This window comes from Parambassis ranga, chromosome 21, assembly GCF_900634625.1.
Source record: "Parambassis ranga chromosome 21, fParRan2.1, whole genome shotgun sequence".
NCBI lineage: Eukaryota > Metazoa > Chordata > Actinopteri > Ambassidae > Parambassis > Parambassis ranga.
In genome coordinates this window covers 5,173,892-5,196,126 of record NC_041041.1, presented here as the reverse complement: position 1 = coordinate 5,196,126, position 22,235 = coordinate 5,173,892, and the positions used below count along the sequence as shown (strand labels likewise).

The following is a 22,235-nucleotide window of genomic DNA, read 5'->3' as shown; positions in this document are numbered from 1 at the left end:
TACAGCATCAGGTAACACAGTACAGGGTTTAATTACATCCCTGGTAGACGAGCCGAGACTGAAGTTGTCCTCACATACGCTGCCAGATGTCTAGTTCACATGACAATAATAGTGATCCCCTCCACACACACACACACACTCCATTGTCTTTAGTATTAATGTGAGCTGGACATTGCCCTCCTGACATGGCTTGATTCATGTGGGGATGAGGCACAGATACTGAATAGTTGATGAGCTGGGAGAAAAAGAAAAGAAGTACAGGGATGGGGTGGGGGCAGAAATAGAGAGAGGCAGACAGGGAAGGAGAGAGGGAGGGAGCAAGGGATCGAGCAGAAAGGCGGGTATCCGCTCGCCTCACTCCACACAGCTTCAATAAGCCTCTAAGGTTGGGAGCTTTGATGGAAAATTACCTTGCGACCAAGAGAGGAGGTCAGCACTGGTAAAGTCAGACTCCACTCGTCCTGAGAAGAAGAAGCAGCAGCAGCAGCAGCAGCAGCAGAGTTAGGATGGCCTGTGGATTTGGCTGATCAGAGTGGAGCAGAGGTCTGACATGGAGAAACTAAAAGGTCCCACCGTGGGATGCACCACAGCGACCTGTGGATGGAGAGCCCTGCTTCTCCCGCAGCTGAACCGCCAGTCCCTGTACGTGTACGGCAGTGAGGTGGCCGTGGAGAAGGAATGCATCCGGCAGCTGCAGAGCGGAGTCTTTGTCATTCACCCTTTCAGCCTCATGAGGTATTTAACATAGCTGATAGATTCAGGCCAGTCCTGTACATCACTTCCTGTGTTTCTCTAAGTTTTTGTAGTTAGTTAAAAGTGTCGGCTACATTAGGGCTGAAAATATGGGCTGAAACAAGTCACTTTATTCATTGATAGAAAGCCATATAGGAGAATTGATCAATTCTTTATGTCACTATATTTTCACAGATTTGCTGGAAACAGGAATATTATTATATTTTAAATATCTTTTTTGGAATAGGAGTGTCTTGTGCTAATTAAATAACCAACCAGCATATTGATCATGGTTAAAGCCTTTCAACATAACTTGTATATTTCCTTACTTTTATTTTTGACATTTAAAGTCTAAAGATATTGACTTTACTGCTTTTTTTATATATATACATTTGTGCATGTGACCTATGAAGGATTTCTTAGCTGCTTATTTGTTTAAGGGTTTTTCCTTATTGTATCAAGGATTAAGGGATTTCTGTTGTCATGACTGCTAACAGAATTAACACATGTAAACATCAAAATAACACAAGTACAGCAAAAGTATAATGAAGGGTAATACGTCTTTACATTTTGGAACTTTGAAGCTGACCCTCCACTTTTAATTAGTGTAGGGTCAGAATAAACATAAGGATCAAATGACTTCTTTAAGGAACATGTTTTCACAGCTGGATGGCTTTGCATTATCTGCTGCAGTATTGTTATTATTAGTAAGTGTAAGGTGATCATCAGAGGGAGTGAAACAATTGGGATCAGAGAGCAGGGACATTTGAGCCTAGCAATCGAACCCCTGGCTGAGGAGATGTGCAGTTACAGTATCAGAGTATTTAGTGTGCATAAGTCAGCTTGCCTTACTGCCTGCAGTATGTCTAATGAGCTCCTCTGGCCCATGCTCTGAGACTTTCCACAACAAAGTTGCATAAAAACAAAACTCAAAAGTCACACGTGTATGTTTTTTTTCGCAGGAGTTACTACATCATGTGCATGATGGCCATCACATTCCTCAACCTGATCGGGATTCCCATGGAGATAGCGTTTCTGGATGGAAACAGCGGGCTGGCGTGGGAAGGTTTTAACGTGTTTTCAGACACGCTCTTCTTGATAGACGTGGCTCTGAATTTCCGGATGGGCATCATAACAGAGGACGCAGAGGTGAGAGTGGCTGCGCTCTATTTTCAGACACAATCTGGAAGACTATAATCCCCATGCAAACAAGCACACACAATCCATCTCTGCCCCATCTGTAATCTACTTGATACACGAAAGGCTAGATTAACAGCCTTCCGCTCAGCTCCTGGATACAGGCGAAATTGGCACCTGCTGTTTGATTTTATAACCCGGATTATGATGTTTTTGGATATAACATTTCCAATTAAGTATCATGCACACTGTATCCTGTTTGCTTTCATCAGCGTGGCTTCTATCTTGCCAATCAGAAATGGCCCATCTGTGGTGTTTACTCTCAGCTGCACAAGCATCTGGTTTTTTGCCTGAATTATTCTCAGTCGTTTTTTTTTTGTTTTTTTTAGCTTGTTTTAAATATTTAAACATGTGCCTCAGCAACATTTCACATTGTCAGACAAATGTGAAGTTTCTTTGAGTGCACTGCTAATTTCCTCTTGACATCACTGTCGCCCTCAATTTTGGACAAACTCCAAAAATATTGGTTCAGTTCGAGTGTTAAATTATACATCTGATGGCGGCACGTGCTGCACGGCGCCTTCATCCATCTGCTCAATCTGCTGCTTTGCTCTCTTTCACAGGAAGCTATTCTGGATATTAAGCAGATCCGCGTCAGTTACCTGAGGACATGGTTCATACCGGACGTTATTGCTGCTTTCCCAATCGGCTACATTCTGCTATTTGCGGTAATAATGAGCAGACTATTGAAGCAGCAGAAGACAAAATGGTGCTGCAGACTATCACAAAACATTGATGCAGCCAATTAACCCCCTGAACTGCACAGTTTATGGCCAATTTTTTGCACTTTTAATTACATTGGTGTCATTTTTGCTGCAGTATAAAGTTCTACAGAGAGAAAAATCAAAGTTTCTTTGATGTTTAAAACATTCAAACAGTCAAGACAATCATTACACATCATTTAGACCTTTACCTTTTTTCATCATTCGACTGCTGGTCACAAATAGTAATTTAGATTTTGATAAAACATCACTATGTGACGACTGCATTTTAAATGAACCAGCAGGTTTTGGGGTTCAGAGGGTTAAAGTAATGAATAATATGTGAATCAATATAAAGAAAGATACCTGGAGAAATTAAATATGCCTTTTTTTGATTTACAATCCCAGGGCTTACATTACCACAATGAAGACAACCCCTCCAAGACCAACAAGATGATGAGGATCCTGATGTTTGTTCGGATCCTTAGCTTGATCCGGCTAGCTCGAGTGTCCCGGTTGGTCAGATTCTTCAACGAAGTGGAGAAAGTAAGTTCAAACTTCAGACAGTGTTCAAAGCCTTACCTCTGTAACTCAATAGGGTTTACCTCTCATCTGCTTGATGCTGTCTGCTGATACTTTACCACACCTGGCTCCACTGACAAATCTGAATGTGCCATTGTTAAAACAGGAACTGTTTAACTGTTAAAAAACACAAATCTGCAGAAAGGTGGGGAGATAATCTTATAATTAAACACAATATACTGTAGGTGTGCTTTGCCCTTTATATCGCACGCTAAATTTAAAAGATTTCAGTCATAGGCTACTGTTGGGTCAAATGGTTTCTAAAGTTCGAATGTTTATGTAAGCCTTTTACATTTGTTTTTGGTTTGTATTTTTTGGATTTATCTAAGAGTTTAAATCCAGGCAACTCATGGATTTTTTTTAAAATCCATGAGTCCAAAAGTTTTAATCGAGGCAACTGGACATAAGTCTTGGACATAACATGATCTGGATTAATGAGAGCATTTCTAGATGTAGAGTTTAGGAATGTGTTGTAAAATGGCTGTAGTATGTTAACCAAACACCCCTTAGTGACACCAGGCTGTTTGCCTGAGATTCTGCTGTTGGAACATATATCAGGCTTTTCTTCACTTGGACCTTCTCTTATGCCCTGACATTGTTCCTACAACACTGAGTGATCACCAAATTAATCTTTGGGAAGAAGTTGCAGGAAGAAAGTACAGGCAGTCAGACAATCTAATGCTCATTGTAAGAAAAAAAACAAGCGTTGAATGAGTACGCCATCTGTTGTCTATCACAGGTTACACATCAGTGTCCTCCTCCTGTATTTAGCATAATTGGGTGCACACAGTTTTCATTTGCAATTAGGGATTATTGCCATAAATTCACTTTCAGTTTTAGCAGCAAGTGGTTTAGATAATCTGACTAAACAGTTGGCTTGCTTACAGCCTGTCTGGTCCGGCCGGCTGACTGCTCGTGTTTCTTGCCCGGTGTGACCTTGTAGTGATGTGGTCATGTGATACCTCAGATTTCACAGGATGAAACTATAAAAATAAGACCAAGGTGGCAAGAAACCAGAAACCGGCAAATCTGTCATTGAAGTTCAAACAGGTTTGCACAAACAATACAAATGTGTAAACATGCATTTTTTGTTATGTATAATATAAGCTCGGCAGAAGCGTGGCTGGTCCCAGAGCAGATTTAAACCCAGTGTGCTGCTGTCTCTTTACACTTCTCAGCCTGAACAAGCTATCAGTACAATCTGTGTGTTATCCCCATATTGACAGGTGTCAAATGCAAACCTGGAGGTGGTCCGCCTGTTTTTCCGAATCTTGTCTCTTTTCATGATGATTTTCCTGCTGTGTCACTGGAATGGCTGCATCCAGTACTTTGTACCCATGCTGGAGGAGTTTCCTACTGACTGCTGGGTCCGCAAAGAAAACCTCATGGTATAAACAAATAATCTAGATGAGGAAATAGATTTCTGATGAGGGTGTGCAATGTGCAATGAAGATTACACATTTGTCTTCCAGAATGCCACAGTGATTGTGAAGTACTCCTGGGGAGTCTTTCGAGCCCTCTCTCAGATGATTGCGCTGTCTTACGGCTCCATGGATGCTCCAACAAGTGAGCAATTATAGGTGTCTTATCGTACATACCACTTTAAAAGATCAACACATTCATCATGCTGGTTTGTTGTTGTTTTCTTCTCCAGATTATGTTGAAATGTGGATCGTCATGGTGAGCATGGTGTCCGGCTGTCTCATGTACACTGTGCTCGTGGCCAACGCGACGGCCATGATCGCCAACCTCGACCCAGCCGCCAAAGAGTACAAGAGCAAGGTACTCGTGGGTGGCTTTTTACCCACCTCTGACTGTAGGAAGTGAAAATATGTGTTCTTATGAAACAAAATTAAATATGCAGCCTGGTTAGATCTTGATGTACCATGAGGCTGTGCGTCATGAGTTATGAGAAGCGAGTTGATTCGAGCATAATTCTAAAATAACGTCACTCCTAACAGATGAGCCGTTTGGAGCACTATATGGCCTTTATGAAGCTCCCACCAGAGTTGCAGCTTCGGATCAACAACTACTATCAGGCTCGCTACGGTGGGAAGTGGTTTGATGAGAAGGATGTCATGGACACTGTGTCGTCAGCACTCCAAGAGGTGATAAGAACACAATTTTTTTTGCTAAAATTAGTCTGCCGTTTTGTCAAATTCAGTGTCGACACATTCCTTATTATTTTATTTTTTCAGCAAATCTTGACGGTGATGTGCAGTCGCCTGCTACGAAACGTGCCAATGTTTCAAAACAAGGAAGAAAACTTTATTAACTCCCTCCTCATCAAACTGGAATACGAAGTTTACCAGGAAGGAGACATCATCGCCCGACAGAATGTTCCGGGAGACCGCATGTTCTTCATCGACCACGGCGAGGTCCTCCTGGAGACTGATTCCTACGAAAGAGAATTGTGTGACGGAGACTTCTTTGGAGGTGAGTTGGATTTGCACCAGATTAATGTCATCAAATTGTATTATTTCAAACTTTTGTCCGGTACCTAAATATAACGAGTTAAATTAAATCGTAGTTCTAATGCAAATATTTGACTATTTTACGGCTATTTTCAATAACGGTAAAATTTATTGTATTTTCAGGGTTGCTAGTTTCAGGGTTTGAGGTGCGTTGTATCACATTAACTCCAATCAATGCCACACTCCATTAAAAAAAATCAATTTTCTGCCTCCTAAGAACATTTTACATTTACACAGACCTTGCTACTCATCTTAATCTGCAGATTAAGTCTTATAACTTAGATAATGTTTCCAAGAAAGGTTGTTTCCTTGCATACCACAGCTGGTAGGTGGCTGATTTGTTTATAGAAGAACAGCTTTAATAACAGCTGGAACATGTAATAGAAGGAAAAAAAGAATGACTGAAGATTATACTCAGTCAACTTGAAATGTTTTGATTGTTAATATTCCTGCTGTGAAATGAAAGTAAATCCATTCTGGTGGATTAGGTTTTTAAATTTTAGGCATGTTTGTTGTAATTATTACTCAGCATTTACAACTTTTTCGCATCTCAAAGGTATTTTTACAGAAACACTGTTTAACCAACGTAAATAACCTTTTCCACTTTGGTTGATTTATTTAATTCTAAGGCTTGTGGGAATAGGTCCTAATCTCTTTGGCAGTGTTTACGGCTAAGCTGCCCCCCCCCCTCGCAAACAACTCAGTGAAGTCTGGTTATTTGGGATTAATTGTCAGATCTCATCCCCGTCATTAGGGTTTACTCGCTCATTAACCACAGCTTTGTGGTTCCTTCTGTGTGTACAGAGACGTGCATGCTGACCAAAGGCAAACATCTGGCCACAGTGAAGGCACTAACCGACTGCCAGTGCTTCTCTCTGTCCTGGGACGACTTTCGGGAGGTGCTGAGGGTCTTTCCAGATGTCAAGAAGGACTTTGAAAAAATGGAACAGTTCAACTCTGACGGTGGGCTTGTTTAAGACCAAAACTAACCCTTGGACTCTGCTGTAGCTTACTGTATAAAAAAAAAACAGAGAACCTATGCATTTCCAGGGCATTTTTTTGTGTTTATGTGAAGGTATCTTCTTCACATGAAGATTTATTCATGATGAGAATAAGATATGAAAAGTTAAGATTTACTCTTAGAGAGGATTCTAACTCTGGGAAGTATTCTGTCTTCTGATCCATCAGTTATCAGCAATAAACAGACCTCAAACAGCTGATCTCAGCCTCTTTGTTGACGTGAAAGACAAAAGAAGCATGTCTGGTATTTTCATACTGTAGCTTGAACCCTGAACTTCACTGAATTTACATTATACACAAAAATCGAGTCAGCAGGCACAAGTTGTAATCAAGCTCACATGTTCTCCAAAATCCCATTTATTTCAGGAGTATACTGTGAATGCCACAAATAAAACGATGATAGTGTAACATGATGTAATACATTCTCTTCATCCAAATATGCACACGGTGCCTGAGGCCAGCCGGTGTTTGTACTCGTAGAGGTAGTAGGAGGCTGGAGGGAAGTTGCACTTCATCTCCATTCGGCCTGGCACCACATGGACGGCCACACCAGATCCTAACCCCTCCTGCAGCTTCTTCAGCATGCGTGATGCCAGGTAGCATCGTGCCGTGTCCGGGTCTTCCTCGATGGAGGCATAGACCTCAGGTGGTGGGTTGGGGATCTTCCACTCCAGGTCTACGATGAGCTGGTGGATGCGGCTTTTGTCCAGCGAAGTGGGCGTGTCGCGGTAGCACACCACCACATGGGGGATTGGAGCTTCAGAAGCCACAGAAAGGAAGTTGCTGGACTGCTGTTCTGTTGTTGTTGGTGGTGCATCCTGGTCCTCCTGCATCTCCTCATCCTTATTGTCCTCCACAGACCCCACAGCGGGGTGGAGCATCACCGCCCAGCGCAACCAATCGTAGTTCTTCTCCAGGGTCTTCAGAATGCTCGCTGCTGCCTCCTCTGGTGGAGCACGGTTCTGCACGGCCTCCTGAAGCTGCTGCCGGATGTCGACTTCCGCCTGCTCCAGGAAGTAGCCTAAACAGCGGCCTCCTGTGTTCTTCATTCTCCTGTAGAGGGCGCCCATGCGGTCAGACCAGCTTTTCATTAGCAGAGCCTGGTCTCGGCCTGTCAGAGACGCGTGAGTGAAGAGGCAGAGCAGACTGGTGCCCAGGACAAAATTTATCTATGGAAAAAATAGAGACCTGAATGTCTTAAATTCACAAATTCAATTCTTATTTAGCATCATTTTTTTATTTCCTTGTTTTAAGTATTATCTTGAGTTGCGCACAAACTAATCTGGGGATTTTTCCGAGCTCCTCTCTCTCTCTCTTGCCTCCTGAAAATAAACCATGTAGGTTTCACAAACTTTGAGTAAAGACAGATTTATGAAAGGTTGTTAGTGCGCATGTAGCCCCTGTCTGAACAGTACACTTATGATTTTCTTATCAAACATGATTATTCTTTATGATAAGATCCTTAAGGTTAAACAAACAGAGGTATGTTTCCTTTGCTTAAGAAGGTCAAGTTCTGCCGATTACACAAAAAGCCCTTCTCTCAAAGTGAAAGTTACCACCATGAGGGCACATTTACACATTCCTTGCGCTTCAGTGAAAGCACTATGTTTTTATATAAGCGTATTTATGCAAATCAGGCCTTAAAAAGAGCAGCGCACAAACAAATTATTCGCTTCAGCAACATTTTTAAGCAGAAACTGCTCCAGCATTAACACTAATCCATCAAGTTTGGCTCTCACTTAAGCCCTTTAAATAAGTGGACTCTGGACTGATTTGAGTTTCGAGGATGAAAACTCGTCTTTATACAGCAGGGACTGGCAACAGATGAAGCCTTACACTACCCTTAAAACAATTTTTCACATATATAACGTGTGAGAGGGGCAAAGGCATGCAGCACAGGTCGTGCTTAAAATTAAAGATAATTATATAATTGCTTTTACATAAGAAACAGGCCTGCTGCAGTCTAAGGTCCAGTTCCTCTCAAAGTGATTGGCCACTATGCTGAAGGGGGGGGGCGCAATGTGTCTTGCCAAAGGGGAATGACAGATGGACTAATGGACACACAGTGACCATTGACTCATTTGTACATGAGCACTTTGGAAAAATGTGCAAAATGTGCTCCTTCAAATCTGCAACACTCGAATGCACGATGCTTCATTCCGTTGTTTCTCTTTTTTAGTGCATCAAAAAACATACAAACAGCAAAAAAAAGGGAATTTGCCAACTCAGCTCAGAAGAAAGACAACAGAAGGTCACAGCTCTGCTGAATTAAATATTCAGTTTATTTTCATACCAAGAAGATAGATGCAGCGAGCTCCATTCCCCACAGGACCTCCATGTTTTCTGTCACATTCATCTTTTTGGTCCGCAAACTGAATTTTTAATCCAGTACAGCTGTGCATTTTACTCCTAATGCAGCTCTCAGGGGGGATATTTGCATTATTTTTATGAAAAGACACATTCTCATTTCTGATGTAGTAATGTTCCAGTTTTTAAAGCAGTGTTCTTTGGTGTTTGTGTGTGTGTTTCTTGTATATCTGTGTTTGTGAGGACCATATAAAGTTTTAGACCTTGGGAAGTGAGGACACAGAGAGTAAGCGAGGACAGATCTTCAAAGAGCTTTTTGAGGGTTTATACTGGATTCTAGGGCCAAGGTTAGGGTAGGGGGTCAGAGAATTCATTATGTGAGTACCGGTCCTCACAAAGGTACGAAGCACACGGCTGTGTGTGCACAGAAGCTTGTTAGATTGTTGTGTCACCTCAGGCTTGCGTGCCTCCTCATAATGACTCGTAAAATAAGAGAAAATGAAACTTTAATGACCCCCTGTAGGGAAGTGAGTTAATCACAAAGGCCCTCTCCTCCCCACCCTCACTGAGCTCTGCACCTTCACCAACCTTGATGCAGAACTCCCTCAGCTCCCAGCGTTTGGGCTTGCGGGTTAGTATCAGCTCCTCCAGCAGTGTGGGCTGGTCAGTCAGCACCGACACCCCCATCAGGCGGTTATAGAGCGCCGTCAGCTGCCTCTCCAGACGGTAGTCCTGCACGTACTGCAGGAACACCTCCGTCTCCCTCTTGGTGAATTGTGACTGAGCCCTCACCTGAAAGGAGCCAAAGAGACGGAAAGTGCATTTATCTGACACGTCTTTAGTTTTCAGTAAGAAACCTCTTTGTTGTTCGTAATCTCCTGAAAAACATCCTGTGCACTAATTTTGTATCTAGATAAATCACTAATTCTTATGTCCTTGTGTCCCCCTGCAGTGTCCAGTCAGGCGGATTAATTGAATGTCCTCATCGGTGTCTGGTGACCTCCTGTGGCTGTGTGAATATAGTGCAAGAGATGGGTGCATTGTTGACCCATAAAATGTGTTTACTGAAGCACTTGCCTGTGTGTGTCTGTGTGTCTTTTTTAAAAAAAAAAATCTGAGGATTCTGATGTAAAGTCAATGATTGTGCTGCTAATCCACTCGACCCCCCCACCATATGGTCACTTTAATTAGGCTAAATATGAGCATCTTCTTGTGTTTTGGATAGTTTGCACTCACCTACCTCAATTATCCTCATTTGTACACACCAGAAAAACCCAAATTAAAATACTTTAAAACTTATATCATCAAATTGATGCTAAAAATAAATGCCATAAAAGTCATAAGCCTGTTAATACTGAGTCTGGTCAAACTAAACAGATGCTTCAATCATACATCTGTTCACAGTTCACATTTATGTAACACACTCAGCATGATGAGTTCAGTCCCAGTCACGCATCAGGTTTTGGCAGAGCGCTTGTTTTAAATTCTTCTTACTCCTCAGGCCGTCCTCCACATGTCGCCTGTTTTAACCCTGTAGTCTACAGCTTGATGAGACACTCTTCATCTTGGAAAACGAAAAGTGAAGCTGACAATAAAGTGTCTCTGCTTTCATTCAGGTACAGTTTCCTTACCGCAGTGCCCAGCTGGTAGTAGACCACAGCCAGGTCGTCCTCCAGCTGGTGGACCTCCTGGTCCTCCAGCAGGCCGTGACACGAAGCTCCCAGCTCCTGATCGATGTTGTCCAGGTTCTTCTTGGCCACCTCAGCCTCCTCTGCTGTGGCACTGCCACCCAGATAGGAGCAGATATCCTGAACCAGGACCCTGAGCACAGAGACACACTCCTGGTTCACTTTATCCAAAGGGACAGTAGATCGTCCAGCATATAATGCTCAAAAACTCACCTCACAGTCTGCATGTAGCCTACTGGCTCCAAAACCTTTCCAAACATCGCCATGGCTCCTGAGCTGCACTCTGAAAAATTAGCTGTGGAGAAAGACAAACGGTTTGAATGTTTAGATCATAAATGTATGTAAATAATCTGTTCACAGGATCAAAATGAAGGCACACCACATTCTTTTCACACCTCACCTCTGTTACTTGGTGTGCAGGTGGTTTGTACTGACCTTCACAATTTCTCCACTATTTATACACTGTCCTCAGCCAACATGGTGTCTGATAAGATCTGTCAACCAGCAACTCCTTGAACAGCAAGGAAAAATGATGCATGCAAATGTAAGGATTAATTTTACAGTTTACTACTCTAACCATCTACATGTCAAAAATGGAAATAATGTTGAGTGTTCTGTGCTGATACATTTATTATTGTAAACATGAGAATCTCATTTTGTTCATACCGTCCTCTAATTCTCTTCCCTCAGGTCGACAACAGCTCCGTCTGCATCAGGACCTTTATTATTTGACCTTACTGTTTTTTTCAGTGTCATGTTAAGCCAATAATTACTGACACCTAAAGACTAATAATATAAAAACGGATACTGAAGCCTTTAGAATGAAGTGACCTGGAGTTTAACAATTTTAAAACAGTTCTTTTCTACTATATAAATATTCTAATACATTAATATGTACTACTTATAATATATATTTATGTTCCCCTGTCAAATAAAAATGTCTTAAAAACTACTTTAAAGACCTGTCTGTTCCAGAAATGCAGAACATGCACTTTAATGTTAAATACAAAAACCTCGAGTGTCACCACAGGGGGGCGCAAGGAAATACATTTGAACGTCAAGCATCTAAAACCAAAGAAGAAGAAGTAGACCGACACTTCCGCTCCAGCGAAAGAGGCGCCAAAATAAAATAATAAAGGAGTATTTTTCCTGTCAGATGGAAGATAGTGGACAAACGTTTTAGCATTGCAGAGTAACTGAAGAAGTTTTATGCATTAACTCGAACCTTTATCTAAAATGGACTCGACAACGCAGTTCTTCGCTAAACTGAAAAAGTTGGCGAAGACACTGGAGTCTGAAACTGCTAAATTGCAGGACTCATTTGAAAACCGCAACAACAGGGAGGATGACAGCGGTGAGTGATCCAAACTATTCCTTAAAAAAAGCTCTTAGAAATGATTTCTCTCTCTGCTCGATGTTCACATAAACTGCTTTGTTTTTAGAAGCCGCAGCGAAAGCGATCCAGGTTTATCATGAACTGAACTCTGACGTCGGGAACACAAAGGTACATCAGACTCTGAATACACCAACCAGTTTAAACGGGGAGAAGCATTCAGATCAGACAAGTAATCCACATAAAGTTACGTGAAAAGCTAGCATTAAAAGCCCATTATATAGTAACCCACATGCCATTATTGTATTATTTACGAGATGTCAATAGGTTGTTTACATAGTGCCTCCACTGGTCCTTATTCTCATGGACACAAGATAAAATAAGGGAAGACCCAGATTTTGCTACACAAACAACTCAAAAATAGAAATTATGTTGTTAATCTTAAAAACATATCAGCACAATATAAATCATACTAGAGGATCATATTATCACATGTACTAAAATTCTGAAATACTATATGGGCCTGTTGAGTAGCACACTTATGGCCTGTGTGCTTTACTTATGCAGGGGGAGATCCAGGGTCATTTGGCACAGCAGAAAGCACGAGCAAGCGATGTGGGCAAATTCATTAAGGCGTGTACAGTGATTGAGCAGAAGGTCTCCAAGGACATCCAGGCTCTGAAGCAACAGTGGGACAAGTATGGCTATCAAGCTCCTGGCACAACAAAGTTACCTACTAGTAAGTAGTGTTATACCTCACCAAGCAATTCTTTTCTGAAGACAACACTAACGTGTATTTAAATTGATTTTTTTTTTCTACACAGAGCCAAAAGTTGCAGAGGTGGAGCATGAAGATGAGGATGAAACTAACTCAGCAGAAGAGGGAAGCAGAGAGGAGGATGAAGGAAATGACTTGTCATCACCTCCCAAAGTGGAACCACCAATCGTTGATATACTGAAAACCCCACAGCCCGCTGACTTTGGTCTGTCAGAGATAGATTTGAAGAGAGCTTTGGCCAGAGCGAAAAACTGCTCTGATGTTTCCCCTATGCCTGTGGTGAGTATCCCTCAGCTCTCGCTCCAAACACCTGCACCACCAATGGCCTTAACCCCCAAATGGGCCTTGCGGATGGAGGACGCCGAGCTACAGACGCCACAGATGAGAGACTTTGGCATCTCAGAGCACACCCTGTGTCTGAATAACGACTTTACTATGGATCTGTTCAGGAAAAATGCTGAAATCTCCCTCAGGTACAGCCCTGCATAATTCATATTGTGTGTGATGATCTCCACTGGAAGCACAGAGGCCTGTAGGCACTGCTTTATGACTGTCCTCTTCTTCAGCAGACCACCACAAGACTTACCTGTACCACCAGTGAATTCTCTAATAGAGAGTTTGCAGACAAAAGGTAGGAAACTGCTGAAGTGTCCTTCTCCCTTTCTGCCCTCACCTCCTACCTAGTTGAAGCACTGTCCTTGGCACAAATTTAAACATTAAGAAATGTTCATTCTCCAAAATGTGCAACCATCATATTATGCTTGCAGGTTCTTACCTTTAAATTAGATTTTACAATAGGTGAACACAGAGAAGCTTTCCATATTAGCAGAAAAATCAGAAACAATTACAACAATCCATCTTATTTATTTTCAGTTTTTGTTGATCTATGATTGCCGCTGATGGACAACATCCACCTTATGTTCAAAAAATTAAATTGCAAATGCAACTAATACATTTATAAAAACAGTTTAGAGTGAAACAAGTTCTGCCGTTATTGTTCTTATCCTTAGTTGACACCTTGGAGTCTCCGGAGCCGCCTGAGCTTTACACTCTGGATTTGAAGATCAAAAAGACAAACAGTCACTGCTCCCCGCCTGCTCAAAGCAACAATGACCCTGAATCCCCATGTTGCCCTGACAACCTGCTCGCTACCCCGGAAGTCCCCGTGTTTCAGACCCCATTCCTGAACCGCCTGGTCAGCACCAATAAGGTATGCAGACCATTTATCTGACGTGTTCCTGTTTGACCTGTTGTCTTGTGAGTAAAAAATGTGAACATGTGTGCTTTTTCTGTGTTTGCAGAGTGCACCACAGCCTGAGCCTGTTAACACACACGCTAATGATGATGATGATGAAAGCCAAACTTTTGAACTTCCAACACCACCTCATAATGGAAGAAATGGCTCCAAGTGTACCTGGGAGTACAATGTACCAGATATATCAGGCCTTGGTATGGAAGACATGGAAATCCCAGAGATGCCAAAACTGGAGTCTGTCTTTGGAAAATCTTTACAAAATGTAAGACCTTTTAGTTAGAATGGATCTCCGTCCTAAAGCTTAACAGTCATTTTTTTAAAGCAGGGGGCCATTTTCTATTTACTTGTTTCATGTTTACCTTCAGAGAAATGCCAAAAACCTGAAGATAGATCCGGGTGAAGAAATGACAAAGGACCCCACTGTCAGCATTCTGGAGTTGGATGGACCCACTCAGGAGTTCAGCTTGGGGACTCCTCGCATCAGGATGAACTATGGAGAGTTCGGAACCCCAGAGATGCCAGACTTCACTTCTGTTACACAGGACATCTGTAAAGTAGGTCTTGCTTCAGGACCGTAGATCCCACCTTCACCAACAAACGGCTTTAAGAAATGAAGCATTTCTCTCATACTGTTTCTCTTGTTTACTTTGAAGCTTGTGTCCCAGGCTCAGTTGAAGACCGCAAACACAATGAACACACATGTCAAATCAGAAAAGGGTAGACGCAGGTAAATAAACCTCTTCCTCTAACCAGAAATTCATCTTCTGAGAAAACATTCTTTTGGATAAAGGTGGCAATACCTTCTTAAAGCTGTGGATGACAAAATGTCATTGATGATATTAAGAGATTTAGATTAAGAGATTTTGCATGTTTCGTGTTGATCTTCTTATTTCCCTCCATTCTTTGTTTATGCGGTCCTGATCCTGATCCTGGTCTCCTTCCATCCAGTCCTCCCCACAGAGCAGCGACTCTGTCTCTGGTGTCAGAGAATGAGTTCCAGAGTTTACCAAGCTACCTGAAGCAGATGACTGTGCACAATATCAACAAGGCTGTCAACAACATCAACAAATTCATTGAAGAGCATCGAGGTCAGTGATGCTGCCCACAAAAAATAACAGTCACACCTCTATTACAGTTATATCTGCCTCCAATCCTCTCATTTTCTGTTTAAGTGCGCTTCTTTGTTTTGTAGCCAACATGATTAATTATTCATGTTGGCAGATTACACAGTTCTTTTATTATTGAACTGACAACAAATGTTTCTTCTAGTTTAATTATCACATTGTTGCATTGCACCAGGAAGCTGCAGCCGTTCTGATCTGTCAGTTTGTGTGTTTCTTTTTCATCAGTTTAACATCTATTTTTGGCTGTGTACAAAATTACCATCAAAACCCCGGCTAATACAGGACTGACACCACAACATGTCCTCCAGTTTAAACACATACAGCCATTTACAAAAACAGGTTATAGAGTAAAACTGATTTAATGTTAAAGTAAACAGTCAAATAAAACAAAGCAATGATTTTATCGAGATGAAGCGCATGTTTTTAACTAGCAGCTGTCTCATTTATTTGATGGTTCTGTGGTTTGTGGTGCCCTCTGCAGGAGAACCATCAGAACTTCAGATGGAGGAGCTGAGGAAGATTATCAGTGTCGGAACTACGGCCCCTGTTTACATCCTTTGTCTAACTGAGCTCAAGAGACTGAAGCATATAGGAGGAGTGAGGAATACGTCTGTGTACAAACTGATCACACACATCTGAAGCTTGTCTGCACATTCATCTGTAAGGTATTAATGTTTTACTCAGACTTCTATCAGTTCAGGCTGCAAAAACAAGACATAAGATGTACGTCGATGAACTTTAACAGAGATAAACTTTCTATATTTATGTAGATTCTAAATAGTTCTGTTTACACCTTTGTGATTTTCTGAACACAAACACTATGTAATAAAGTCTTTAACATGTTTCTGTAAAAAAACAAATTCTCTGCTACTTTTTGCTTGGTTCAGTATTAATGGAAACGGATGTGTAGTTGAGGTGAATATGAGCCCCAGCAACAAGTTTTCTGCCCCAAGACGTCGAGGCAACAGCTCAGAATTTGAGCAGCTTTGACAGAGAGCAGCACATTTTGGTACTGATGGTAGAGAGAGTGTGAAGTTTGTCCAAATTTAATTGAATTGTTTAATTCTCACAGACAAAAAGGATGCACCTCCTTCATTTTGATTTGAGGAAATGCTTTAATTTCTTTAAGTGTCATATTTGTGTCATTTCTAAGAGGTGGAAAGTATTTTCAATAGCTGTGATCAGGTGATACTAGACCTATGCCATGGTGTATTACAAGGGATAAATGTGATACCTCTTTATTTATTAATGTATCACCTCAATTAAGAGGTGTGTCTTATTTGTCTGTTGTAGTTAAACAGCTCGCCCTAGGATTACAGTCACCGAGTCTAATGAAATAGAAGGTATTGAAGAAAATGTTGCTAGTAGATAATACAAAATAGAAGAAGCCCTCAAATCCAATGAGAGGCTACTACGGAAAAATGTGCAAATATTTTTAAAAAGGTTAATCACATATTAGCAAGAAAAAAGGTGTGCTTACTAAGTTTCGTGTAATTTTTTATCATAATTTTCGACACCACGCCGCTTAAGCCAACTTAAAAAAAAAACTTCACTGTAGTGAACCTGTGAGTGACCCACGTTAGCATGTAGCTAGCTAAACATCTGTTAGCCAGCTGACGTTTTCGCCACTAAAACGTCACTTTATGGTTTGTTTTGTTCCTCTTATTTCACACCTCGGTGTACAAAGGTCTCCTGTTCACCCGTTTTCATCATTTCCCTGGATATTTTGGATTAATCGCTAATAGTAGCGATTGTTTTAGGTTTGCAGCACGGCGTGAGAGTGGATCTTAATTTCAGTGACGTCACCAAGAGAATGATCCAATCAAATCGTCGAATGCAAACGACCGAGGATGACGGAGCCACAGTTTTTTTTTTTTTTTTTTTTTTTTTTGTCGCCCTCTGGTCGTCCACCATTTTGGGAGTCAAAACACCCCAACAAACAGCAGCACGCACCTCCACGCTTCTCCGTAGTCTTACTATGGTTCACACATGTGTGGTGGCAGGCTGTAGGAACAGAAGGACACCCGGCACCACCTTATCTTTCTACCGCTTTCCCCGGGACCCCGAGAGGAAGCAGCGCTGGATAGCTGCTGTGAACCGGGAGGGCTGGGTGCCGAACGACGGCAGTCGGTTGTGTAGTACTCACTTCATCTCAGGTACGAATGCAGCACAACTCAAACCCAAAGCACCAAGGTGTGTGTGTGTGTGTGTGTGTAGCCAGATTAGATTAATGTTTGCTGGATTTCATGTGGGTTTAATCTGCATACAGGACTAGTCGAAGTTATTAGAAGATTTACGCACAGTGCCATATGTTACATACTATTAGAGTTATCCATGGATGCGTTCCTTAGTATTTACATGATCTAAACCACAAATGGCTTACCTAAAAGTACAATGAGACAGAAATTAAATCCATTTTAGACACTATATTTTTGGGAAGATTGAACTATTTACAGATGATAAAAGGTGATCTACTTTTAGAGCAAAAGTAAAGAAATAAGAAACTTTCTAATTTTCTCTTTTTTTCGAGGTAGAATGTTACTATAACTGCACAAAAAGAGCAATTACACTTAATAGATTTTATTTTTAACAGCAGGTGGCAACCAGGTTCAAAGCTCAATAGCACCACCTGCTGTATTGGAGGGTTGACTGGGTCCTGAGGACAGTGTCCAAACCTTAATATTGGTATTCATATATATCTTTTTCATTTTACCCTCAGGTAAACAGGTGAAGAATCCACGTTCGCCAGATTATGTTCCTTCTGTGTTCAGGACAGCTCCATTATCCCCAGAGATGAAGGAGCCAGGTGCCTTAGAGATCCTGGACAAGCAGGAGGCGCGAGTGGAGGCAGCCAATGCCTTGTTGTTCCTCCAGGGCCAGGGTCAGGGTCAGGGTCAGGCTGCAGTGGATCATCAGGGCCAGGAAGACCATCCTGAGGGGGTGAGAGAGCAGGAGCCCACTGTGGAGGAAAGTGCATCTTCTTCTCTCGGCACAGATGAAGATGACGATGATGATGATGATGATGATGATGATGAGGAATCTGTGAGTGACAGTAAAAAAGGAAAGTTTGCTCAGGCGTCGGATCCACCGGTTAACTTTGACGACATCTTGAAAGCCCTGAAGAAGGAGAACCAGGCGCTGAGGGAGTCTGTGGAGAAAATGTCCCTCTCTGAGAACTCCTTAAGGAACGATGCAGAGAAAGTGAAGTTTTATACTGGTTTACCAAACTACTTTGTCTTAGAAACGGTCATGTGGCTGCTGGCGCCGCACATGGACGGGATGAAAAACGTCAAGCTCTCCAAGTTCCAGCAGCTGCTGCTGACATTAATGCGCCTCCGCCTGGACCTCCGGAATCAAGACCTGGCATACCGCTTTGGAGTTAAAATTGGCACTGTGACCAAAACAGTCCACCGGATGGTCAACATCTTGTCCTCCACTCTGGTGCCAACGGCGGTCTTCTGGCCGTCCAGAGCAGAGCTGCGGAAGAACCTGCCAGCAGCTCTGCGCACCTCACACCCTGACTGTGCTGTCATCATAGACTGCTTCACGGTGCCTTTTGAGGAGCCGGTTTCCCGGGGCAACCAGCAGCATCAGCACTCAAGTTCCCAGGGTGTGGGGACGAGTTACAATGTGTTAAAGTACCTGATTGGTGTTGCTCCACAAGGCGTTGTCACTTTTGTCTCCAGGGGTGTGCTGGGAAACGTCAGCGACAAGAGCCTGGCAGAGGGCTGCGGATTTCTGTGCAAGCTCCTGCCGGGTGACGTTGTACTGGCAAGCCGTGATCTTGACATTAGCGAGTCTGTGGCTGCCCGTGGAGCCCTGTTCAAAATAGCAGGCGGGTATGGACCATCAGAGGGCTCGCTGCTGGACGGTGCTGCCTCTGAGACACTGAGCGTGCAGAGGCATGTGGAGAGGGTGATCTCCATGGTGAAGCAGAGGTACGCCATGCTCACGGGCCCCGTCGAGAGCCCCTTCACCACGGCCTCTGAGCGCACGTCGAACCTCTCAACCTTTGATAAGATTGTGCAAGTTGCCTGTGCCTTAAACAACCTGTGCATCTCTGCTGCTCCACTAGAGTGATTTGTATCAAAATGCCTAGTGCTCCTTAATGCTTGTCAGGCACTTAAGTTCCCTTTACTGCTTCTCCATGTGTCAACACCACATGATCATTCTTTCAGTGTATGTCTACTTCTTTACGCAATAGAAACCACTTGTACTGTCACTAAGTTATGCAAAGAATGGCAGATTTAGAATAGATTTTATTTTTTATTTAGGTTTTGGACATCTTGCTGCTGAGGTGTACAGACTGCCATTGATCCAGTCCTGTGTCGTGCAAGAGTCTGCAAGTTTTCCCAACAGAGCACACACTACAGGAGCTGATTTAATGGATTATATCGTCCTTGCATTGCAGAAAACGTGTGTTTGTCGGATAAGCAGCTTCCCTTCTTATGAAAGAAGAAAAAAAAAAGATGCATAAAACGTGTTAAAATACGGATAATATCCTGCATGATAACAGCTCTGCCTGACTGTGGATTTGAAGATGTTTTTGTCAGCCAGGTACAGTCACTACAGGATAGTTGGCTGCTACCTTTTTGGCTCAGACACCCATACACCCACAGACCAGCCTGAAAAGCCTGGTGTTCATTTATCTCTTCGTAGGAATGCGCCTCATTTCCACCTGTCTTTGATGGATTGTCAGATGTCTTCTTCGGCAGGGCGTTGCTGTTACAGCCCCCCCTGCTGAAATTTAAACTGGAACCGACCCAATGGTTCCGAACTGGGCTTACATGCTTACCAATGATGTCAATATTTGCCATGTTTAAAGAACATTTTTGAACACTTTGCAGAAATGGCAAATGTTTCTAATACAAAAAGATGTCCTTAGTGCTGTTGTTAAAGAAAAACAATGTGTGTACATTTTCTGTCCCGTGGCTACAGAACCTTTTTCTGCATTGATTTAGGCTACTCATTATATTGGGCTGCTGATTTGTCACAAAAAGAAGCCGTGCATGTGCAGGCACTGAAATCAGACTCTCTTACATGCTCCTTTAAATTCTATACAGTCACACCATATCTAAGTATTAAACAAAAGTGGCTTCCCCACAGGCTAACACTGTTTGTTCTGACACTAAATGTGCTGATGAGGTTTAATCAACACTTTGTTCAGCTGAGAACGTGTGATGTTTTTGGAGCATAGAGCATTGTAGTTACCACACTGGAAGAAAAAAAGGTACTCGGCCATTTAAATGTCATTACCCTGTGTTTTGAAGTCTTTCCTTGTGCCTTAGTTTGTAAAGCCTGCTTTTTTAAATTATTTGAATTTTTAACAAATATTTATATTTGATTTTTACGAGACCGTTTTTTCGTTTGGTACATGGTGTTAAAATGTGCATAGAGAAGAGTCTCTTGAAAATGCTTCCCCGATGCTGGTCCCACGCTCTGATTGGAGTGCTCCCTGTTCAGGGCCGATGTTCTTTTTGTTGCGTTATTGCATTCCATTTTGAGATTTCAGTTCCCCACACTACTGGCAGAGTCCCCAGGGTTGCCCTGATTAGTAGTATTTAAACATGCTTGATATTTAAAACTACACAGCAGAACATTTGTCTCCCCCTTCTGTCAGTGAAAGGAATTGCATAAACACTGCTGATACCAGTGTCTCACATCACATCTATTCCACCTCAATAAGGAATTATAATTCTCTTTAATTTGTGGTTTGTTGAACATGAATCCTGGCTTTCCTGGAGCTAGCAGCTGTGCCACTGTGGGAGACACTAGATTTTAAAAGTCTAGAAAGACTTCTGCACAGTCGGGGTGATGACATCAGTAGGTTGTCAACAGCCACTAAAAGACACACGTCTACATAAGGATGGAGCAGCTGATGATGCTGCCAGCAGTTAACCTTTTAGCCTCTGAGGTTAACATTAGCTAGCATATCACTGTTGTTCAGTAATAGAAGCGATACACTCCCTCTACTCTTAGTGACACCTTGTGTTTTGTGTTTGAGCATGATACAACTTAGTTTGCTGTACACAATTCAGCCTATTAATACTAATGACTAACTTTTCATTAACTAGAATTAAATTATTTCTTCAGGCTGCTCTTTGTTTTTATTTGCATATGAGTGCACTCCACAGTGTGATTGGAATAGTACTGTATCAGCCAGTAGTGAACAGCGCACAGGAATTGATTGATTATTCTTAATAAATTCCATCCAGCACCTGGTTAAACTGTGGCTCTTGTGCCCAAATCAACTGGTTGCTCTAACATAATTGTGAGCGATGTCTGGTTCGGACTGTACCTTCTGTTCTTAGGTCTCTCCCTGTATGTTCTCTGCCATGGACGTTTAATGTTTTCATGTGTTTGTCATGTATGCTCCTGGGCTTCCTTAAATATATAACGTCTCCGCCGGTGATGTCTTTATTTTAGCGTCGTTTGTCAAAGCTTAGGTCACTTCTTTACACTAAAACCAGACACACATAGGCTACATGTAATGGAGGACAGACATGTTTCATGTCTAAAGTCAATCACTTATTCAAACTGCTGCTTGTCGGGTAAAGGAGAAATAAAGACAGTTTGCAGGAAGGTTGCTACTACACTTTTACATTTGTTTACTATGGTTAATATATATGTTTCTTCCACAAAGCAGTCAGTGTGAGTCCTGAGCTGTTTCTCACACTACATGTGTTTGCCTTTATTGTTTTGGGCGCATGTGCTTCCATGATGTGTAACCTCTTTGATTTCTCCTTTATTTCCTCCTCTGACTTGAAAAATTAAAGGTTGGAAAATGCAACAGCGTTCTTGCTGCTCCAGGTCCATTTTTGTGCTGTTTGTGTTGTGTGTGCTGTCCCCTCTTTTTTTTTTTTTTTTTTTTTTTTTGTCTGACACTCTGATAAGTGATAAGAGTACAGAGCTTTTTATTTGCTTTCCCACTGATTCATTGTCTTTGGCTCTTTACTAAGCATTCCTTCCCAAGGCCAGAGAGGAGTGAGGCTGAGTAATGTACTGATATATTTTTTAATTTATCAAAGGGAGAAATGCTTTTGG

General features: G+C 42.1%; 4 protein-coding genes across 5 annotated transcripts; 3 read left to right on the top strand and 1 right to left on the bottom strand.

The window, feature by feature from the left end:
- The first annotated feature begins 550 nt into the window (after positions 1–550).
- hcn5 (hyperpolarization activated cyclic nucleotide-gated potassium channel 5) lies at positions 551–6,663 on the top strand. The gene is made up of 10 exons (XM_028394486.1): positions 551–735; positions 1,695–1,881; positions 2,493–2,597; positions 3,039–3,176; positions 4,439–4,600; positions 4,685–4,778; positions 4,867–4,994; positions 5,174–5,320; positions 5,411–5,648; positions 6,491–6,663. Exons 1-10 carry the CDS (start codon positions 551–553, stop codon positions 6,661–6,663), a joined length of 1,557 nt encoding a protein of 518 aa, XP_028250287.1.
- Positions 6,664–7,065: 402 nt separating this feature from the next.
- Positions 7,066–11,130, bottom strand: LOC114426474 (uncharacterized). The gene is made up of 5 exons (XM_028393904.1): positions 11,102–11,130; positions 10,915–10,996; positions 10,645–10,834; positions 9,602–9,805; positions 7,066–7,875 (listed from the first exon to the last, which is right to left on the bottom strand). The coding sequence occupies exons 2-5, from the start codon at positions 10,965–10,967 to the stop codon at positions 7,135–7,137; spliced, it is 1,188 nt and encodes a 395-aa protein (XP_028249705.1). The 5' UTR covers positions 10,968–10,996; positions 11,102–11,130; the 3' UTR covers positions 7,066–7,134.
- Positions 11,131–11,808: 678 nt separating this feature from the next.
- Positions 11,809–15,932, top strand: ska3 (spindle and kinetochore associated complex subunit 3). Of its 2 annotated transcripts, none has more exons than XM_028393900.1 (11): positions 11,809–12,055; positions 12,144–12,205; positions 12,602–12,773; positions 12,859–13,285; positions 13,382–13,443; positions 13,823–14,022; positions 14,114–14,329; positions 14,433–14,621; positions 14,721–14,794; positions 15,016–15,155; positions 15,673–15,932. In XM_028393900.1, the coding sequence occupies exons 1-11, from the start codon at positions 11,938–11,940 to the stop codon at positions 15,828–15,830; spliced, it is 1,818 nt and encodes a 605-aa protein (XP_028249701.1). In that variant the 5' UTR covers positions 11,809–11,937; the 3' UTR covers positions 15,831–15,932. The 2 variants fall into 2 exon arrangements, with proteins under 2 accessions (XP_028249701.1, XP_028249700.1); XM_028393899.1 differs by having other exon boundaries at positions 13,379–13,443.
- A 1,190-nt stretch (positions 15,933–17,122) lies between these two features.
- On the top strand, positions 17,123–21,885 carry LOC114426285 (uncharacterized). Its single transcript, XM_028393584.1, has 2 exons — positions 17,123–17,347; positions 17,911–21,885. The coding sequence occupies exons 1-2, from the start codon at positions 17,170–17,172 to the stop codon at positions 19,269–19,271; spliced, it is 1,539 nt and encodes a 512-aa protein (XP_028249385.1). The 5' UTR covers positions 17,123–17,169; the 3' UTR covers positions 19,272–21,885.
- The last annotated feature ends 350 nt before the right edge of the window (positions 21,886–22,235 follow it).

Bases quoted from the DNA above. Each gene is read 5' to 3' on its own strand.
- hcn5 (XM_028394486.1), top strand. From the start codon at position 551: ATGGAGAAACTAAAAGGTCCCACCGTGGGATGCACCACAGCGACCTGT. The intron at 2,598-3,038 runs GTAATAATGAGC...TTACAATCCCAG, and splicing joins GCTACATTCTGCTATTTGCG to GGCTTACATTACCACAATGA. The intron at 5,649-6,490 runs GTGAGTTGGATT...CTGTGTGTACAG, and splicing joins TGACGGAGACTTCTTTGGAG to AGACGTGCATGCTGACCAAA.
- LOC114426474 (XM_028393904.1), bottom strand. From the start codon at position 10,967: ATGGCGATGTTTGGAAAGGTTTTGGAGCCAGTAGGCTACATGCAGACT. The intron at 10,835-10,914 runs GTGAGTTTTTGA...CTCTGTGCTCAG, and splicing joins GGCTACATGCAGACTGTGAG to GGTCCTGGTTCAGGATATCT. The intron at 7,876-9,601 runs GTTGGTGAAGGT...TTTTTTCCATAG, and splicing joins TGAGGGAGTTCTGCATCAAG to ATAAATTTTGTCCTGGGCAC.
- ska3 (XM_028393899.1), top strand. From the start codon at position 11,938: ATGGACTCGACAACGCAGTTCTTCGCTAAACTGAAAAAGTTGGCGAAG. The intron at 12,206-12,601 runs GTACATCAGACT...TTACTTATGCAG, and splicing joins CTGACGTCGGGAACACAAAG to GGGGAGATCCAGGGTCATTT. The intron at 13,286-13,378 runs GTACAGCCCTGC...CCTCTTCTTCAG, and splicing joins AATGCTGAAATCTCCCTCAG to CAGACCACCACAAGACTTAC.
- LOC114426285 (XM_028393584.1), top strand. From the start codon at position 17,170: ATGGTTCACACATGTGTGGTGGCAGGCTGTAGGAACAGAAGGACACCC. The intron at 17,348-17,910 runs GTACGAATGCAG...TTTTACCCTCAG, and splicing joins TAGTACTCACTTCATCTCAG to GTAAACAGGTGAAGAATCCA.